Source organism: Gracilinanus agilis, chromosome 3, assembly GCF_016433145.1.
Source record: "Gracilinanus agilis isolate LMUSP501 chromosome 3, AgileGrace, whole genome shotgun sequence".
In the NCBI taxonomy this organism is placed as follows: Eukaryota; Metazoa; Chordata; class Mammalia; order Didelphimorphia; family Didelphidae; genus Gracilinanus; species Gracilinanus agilis.
Genome location: NC_058132.1, coordinates 439,704,883 through 439,710,882, shown reverse-complemented (window position 1 = coordinate 439,710,882; position 6,000 = coordinate 439,704,883). Strand labels below are relative to the sequence as shown.

The 6,000-nt window shown below is 39.2% G+C and overlaps 1 protein-coding gene across 1 annotated transcript in view; it reads left to right on the top strand.

Moving 5' to 3' along the window:
* The first annotated feature begins 869 nt into the window (after nucleotides 1-869).
* Nucleotides 870-6,000, top strand: part of VGLL3 (vestigial like family member 3) — a 28,032-nt gene continuing 22,901 nt past the window's right edge. The window contains exon 1 of the mRNA XM_044669252.1: nucleotides 870-995. Within this exon, the coding sequence (XP_044525187.1) occupies nucleotides 870-995 (126 nt within the window). The remainder of the gene's footprint in view (nucleotides 996-6,000) is intronic.

Below are 6,000 nucleotides of genomic sequence, written 5' to 3'. Positions count from 1 at the left end.
TCGTCTGTTTGGCCCTCTCCTCTGGGTTAATTCACTGTGAACTCAATCAGGTGAAAGAAGGCGATCCCCAAACCTGACCGCCAGGTGAAGCTTCCGCTAGGCAGAGAAAACCAGAGAACGCAAGAAGGTACACAGACTCTCATTCATCCTACCTCTCACCCAATTTTTTCCCTCCCCTCCTCCCACTCGGACTTTTCCCCCAGGGAAAAAGAGGATGGAGCTTTCCAACTTTGCTCCAATCAGAGCAGTAGCCCCTCCTCTGGGGTCCCCCTGCTGGATGATATGCAGCCATCCTGGAGGCAGCTAGAGAAACTTTTCGACTACTCCCCTCCCTAACTGGAGGAGAACATACCCCACTCCAATGCGTCCCCACTCCACACCGTCTTTCTCTCCCCGCCCCTAGGCATTCCCCAGTTCTTGCCCAGCCCCAGGAACTAGTGATAGGCCGAGCGCTGGGCACTCATTGTGTATATGCAAATGAGAGCTTCTTTCCGGGCGCAGCCTGGACCCGGGCTGCTGTTGCCGCCTCTGCTGCCTCTGCCACCACTGCTGCCTCTGCTCCTGCAGTTGCTGGGGAGCTTGGTGCTGTCATGCGGTGGCAGCTGACCCTCGAGAGTGCTATATAAGTATGAGAGAGGAAGACCCGGAAGGGGGTTGAAGATGAAGGTGTCCATGCATGGCCCACCACTGATTGCCAAACCAGTGCAAGCCGAAGTCCAGTGCGGAGCCAGAAGCTGTGAAGCGCCCGTTTTAGTAGCCCCGGTAGCAGCCACAGAGGAAGCAGCTGTGGCTGCGGCAGCAGCAGCTGCAGCGGCGGCGCCAACAGTAACAGTAGCACTAGCTCTGTGGCCGCTGCTGCCACAGTTGCCATGAGTTGTGCGGAGGTGATGTATCACCCTCAGCCATATGGAGCAACCCAGTATTTGCCCAACTCGGTGGCAGCAGCATCCTGCCCCACAGTTTATTGCCATACCGCTCCCCAATCTGGCCAGCAGGTGAGTCATTGTCCCGGGGGTAACTGGAGTAGGGAGTCTGGAGTCTGCGATCTTCTCTGATCTAGGGGAGTACTGGTCGCACTCTCGGGACAGTTAGCCCGGAGATAGGGGAGATGGTGGAGACTGCCCAGGATACTGTGGGCTTCATGGTAGCAACCAGTTCAGGGAGAAAGGGAACAGGTGGGAGGAAGAAGAGAGCTGAGACATTTTGAGAGAATGGAAAAGCACCTCAGGTATATTGTTGGAGATTATCTGCCTGGAATCTGCTTTAAATTGTCCCGGGAACTGCAGACCACTTCAGAAATATCCTTTAGATCTTATCTTGCATATTTTTGAAGCTCAGCAGGTGTTGAATCTTTTTAGAGTCAATTTTTTAAAAAGACGAATAAAAAGAACTTCTTTTAAACCTTATACTTCGTTTCCTTCAGAAGGGAAAGGGGGTTCAAGCATCTAGTTATTATAAGGATATATTGTCAAATTCGGTTGTCAGGAAATCTAAGGATTAGTAAAACAGTGAGGTGAAAGTAAAAATGGGCCCCTGGGCTTTATCTGGGTTTCAGGGCCTGGTCTCCACATCCCTTTGATATGGGATATTAAAGCTGGGCAGAAGAGGTCCAGGGTGAATAGTGGGCAAGTTATTTCAAGGAATGGCCACATAGTGTAGACTAAGATGTTCATTCAGCTCCAGAGAATGTTCATAGAATCCCAGATCACAGGTATAGCAGAGCATAGATCAAAGAGTACAGAGCCAGCAGAAAGAACTGCAAGATTAAGGGAATGGAATGGAGTACATTTTGAGGGAATGCACTCTGCTTAAATGGCATTGGCTACCCTCCTCCTATGCAACCACTGGGTGTGTATATTTCATAACCTAGGTATCACATAGAAAAGGAATATGTTGCAAGAGGTTACAACAAAACAGTGATTATATATTTAGCTTTGGGGGGTCAGGGTGGTTATTTGGAGGGCCCGAATAAGCATATTTTATGCAGTGAACTCTACCAAGATGAGAAGGGCTTAAGGAATTCTCATCCCCAAAATACTTATACTTCAGTGATCAAGAGTAAGTTGTACCTCTACTTTTTATCAAGCTTTTTTTTTTTTTAAACTTTTATGCTTTTCTGTACTATTTCTTTGGTAGACATATGTGAGTCCTAATCTTTGGAAAGGAAGGCTAAAGCCTGTTTAGGGATTTGGTAGGAATTGCTGAATTTAACTGATTGGCAGGAGAGGATTAAGATTTGTATTTCATCTAATGACTAGTATGAGGCTGGCCAAAGCCTTGTTAGGGTGAAAAAGGAAGGATCTCCACTTATATTCTGTTGCTTCTTACCATCATTTCTGAATCTGTTAAGGCTAAATTACTTACCTATTAAAAGGGGGGGATCTTGATTTTTGGACAAAGGCTAAGGGATTTTGATTCTTTTATTTGTTTGTTTGTTTGTTTCTTGCTTTCAGATCATAAGAGATTTCAGGAGTATTTGTAGGTACCCCTGAAGCAGGGTAGAGGAAGCATGGGAAAGGGATGTTTACCATGAGTTCTATGTTTCACATCAGGACCCTTTATCAAGAGATAGACAGATTTTTCCCCCCTACCAGACTAGACACTGCATTTGCAATAAATTGTTTATAGTGAAAACAAAGAACAACATCAGAAATGAGTAAATACTTAGGTATTCTCATCCTCTCCCCCTCAAAAATAAATATAGAATAGTACAAAAAGTTGGCATCTTTTCCTTTTCTTAGTATTGTAAAACTATCGATAATTTCCTTTTAGGAATTAAGGGAATTATCTTTGGTATGTTGAAAATACATTTTTGTAATATTAACTAGTAATTTTAACTAATAATTTTATATTTAGAAGATGAAGTTTAGAACTAGAATTGTAAATTATCAGATTTAAAATATAATCAGAAATGACCTGAAAGCTGGGTCTACATTATTGTATCTTTATGCCCAGAAAAACATACCAAAAATATTAGTTTGTGCCTAAACTACCCAAATAATGGCTACTGCAACAAAAACAAAAAAATCAAGCTGAATTCCTGTATTTGGCCTCTGTATTTTCCATGTCTTAAAGTTACTTACAAAAGCAGCTCAATTAACTACTTCCTCTTTTACTTTGTGCTCATGTAATCTTGTTAGTGCTTAGCTGATTGATTTGCTAGAGATTTTTTGTGTATAACTGAGCTTTGAAATTCTAATTTTGTTTCCCCAAATGTTGTAGGATGACCATGTTTTCAAGTATAGTAATTATTCATCACTATCTAGTTGAAATGAAGAAATTCTTTAAATACAATGACTGATGTTCCTTTGCAATATCAGCTAGTAAGAGTTTTATACTTTAGTTTGATGACCTATATTTTTTAATGCAAAAAGAAGGCAAATCAGGAAATTCTTATCAGACTTACAACATTTTTAGACTATGTGGTGCGTGGGTGAAGTGGGACTAATATTGACTTGGCCCTAATGTAGTCATCTGAGAATACATTTTTTGTTGTTGTTGCATTCCATAAGGTTTTATCATTATTATCCATGAAGATTGTTTTCTCTGTACATGGGAAGTGACCCCTAGTAGCATCTTGACGACAGGGAGACAAAAAAAGAGAGCTGCAACTCTCAAATTCCTACTATATTTCAAAAGGTCATTTGTGGAAGAACCAGAGAGGAAAGAAAGCAGAGAAAGTGACAGACTACTAGAGGCAGAGAGACCATTCATTAATATTAATCCATATGATGCAATGATAGAAAAGAGGAACCAAGTTTGGTATGATTGCCATGTTTTTTAGAGGCAGTAATATGATCCCCTAAATTGATTTTCCCCCTAACACCTATACTGAACTATCTTTAAAAACCAGCAGACTAACATTGAATACTATTCTGTATTTTCTGTTTAAATATTTACTTTTTCTTTTAGTGGGAATTCAGGTAACTTTTAAAAATGATTAAAATATAGCAGATTACTTTACCTTCTTCTATTCCTCAAAGAAGTAAAGTCTAAGTTTAAAAATGAAGTTTTCCTTTTCTTTATTATGGTAATACATTAAAGACAGTAGATGGGTGGGTGGATAAATAGATTCTATTTTAGATGTGTCTTCAGACATATGGCAAAATAGTCATAAAACTGGAAGGGACCTTATATTTAGTACAACTTCCACATTTTATAGATGAAAAAACTGAGACTAAGAGACATATTTCCATTCACATTTGTAGTAGAATATACCACAAATAGTGACTCCTTGCACTGTCTCCATAGTGCCTTATAGCAAAAAATGCATTAAAAAAATTGGAGTGCTTTAATAAAATTCTAAAGCAATTGTTCCTGTCCACAGTCAGCTTCTTAACCCCCCCTCCCACAACTAAATGTATCCTCTCTTAAAGGATGCTTGAGTTAAAATGTTCAGTCTATAAACATTACTCTAAGCTGTAAATGTCACAAAGGTGTCTCAAACGTACAATGAGGGAGACTATTCATGTTAGATCTGCTGTGCTTCTCAAGCACAACCAAGGTTATAATCTGGAAAGAATTCATTAGTTCTGTAAATGTATGTGAATAATAATTGTTACGCTTTCGTGCAAGTCCTCAGAAAATCTCCATAACTGCATGGAAGTTTTTCTCTTCCCTGTAGGAAGGTCTGGGACTTTCCTGATAGATTTCCTACCACTTTTCTTATTGCTTTCATTTTCCACTACCATACCCATTTACCTACTGTAAGACTCATTTCTCACCACCTTTCTCTCACTACCACCTAACCACCCTCTCACCACGACCTCAAAAAAAGAAAGAAAAGGAAAGACAAGACAACAAGTTACTGCAATAACTTCAAGAATCAATATAACATTTTAAATAGGCAGAGAGAAGAACTTCAAAACTTAAATCATGGGATCAGGAACTCCATTTTCATTTAATGAACTTCCCTTCTAAAGGAAGCTGGCTCATTTTCAAAATTCCTCTTTATTTGAAATGATAGAATTATACAGGAAATTTTCTAAAGTTGTGCCACTGGGGTTTTGTAATTTCTAGAATAAGTATTTGTAATATGGTCATACTGTGATCTTGATAAAAGTCTATAGATATTGATTCTGACTGCCCTTTATTGGAGATGACTGATTTAATGTGTCTTCAAACATTCATTTAAGATAACTGATTCTTTTGCTGATAGAAGCTCAGCAATAAATCTGAAAGAATTCAAATTTAAACTTTCCATTGACATTGTACAAGAATTGTGTACATATGTGAATGTGGAGCACCTCAAATAGATCTTTTGATAAAAAAACTAATATTGTAGTATGCTCTTTGACAAAGTTTACGATTCTTCAGAAGTCCTTGGTAGTATTCTTTTAAAAAACTTTTGCAAGGAAAAAACTTCTCTGACTTTTCCTATCAATATTTCATCTGGTTTTATTTTGGGGGGAGGCAACACACTAAATCCACTTAGCAGAGGAACAGTCATTTATATTTTCCTGAAGATCTGGGAAGCAATATTAACAAAACCTATTAAGTCTCCCCTATATCACTGAGTCGAGCATACTTTTTTAAATCATTGGGGTGGGTGGGAAGAATAGAATTATATACTAAGTAGACTGAGCCCAACCAGAGGATCTAATCTTCTTGCAACTGTAAGCAAGGACTTAAGTAGATTTGTAGGAATTCAAGCAGGCCCACTTTGAGAAAGAGCAGCCCCTGTAATTCTGTTCTGCACAAATTAAGTTGAGACAGAGACTTAGGAGCTTAAAGAATTTTCATAGTTTTGTGCACCCAATAACTTTCCAGCCAGAGAATCCAAACCTGAACAAAAATTAAACCTTGAAGTAACCAAATGAAATTGTTTCTGGCAGCAAACCAGAATGACCTATACCATAAAATGACGGGGACACGATCAAATTCTATAAAATCCTATACACAGTATGGATAAACTGAAATGTGTTCACCAGATTCTGAAAACCCTTTAACAAGGGTGCACCTTATGAAACTTGAATGAGATGAGTTTATGACAAGTACCCA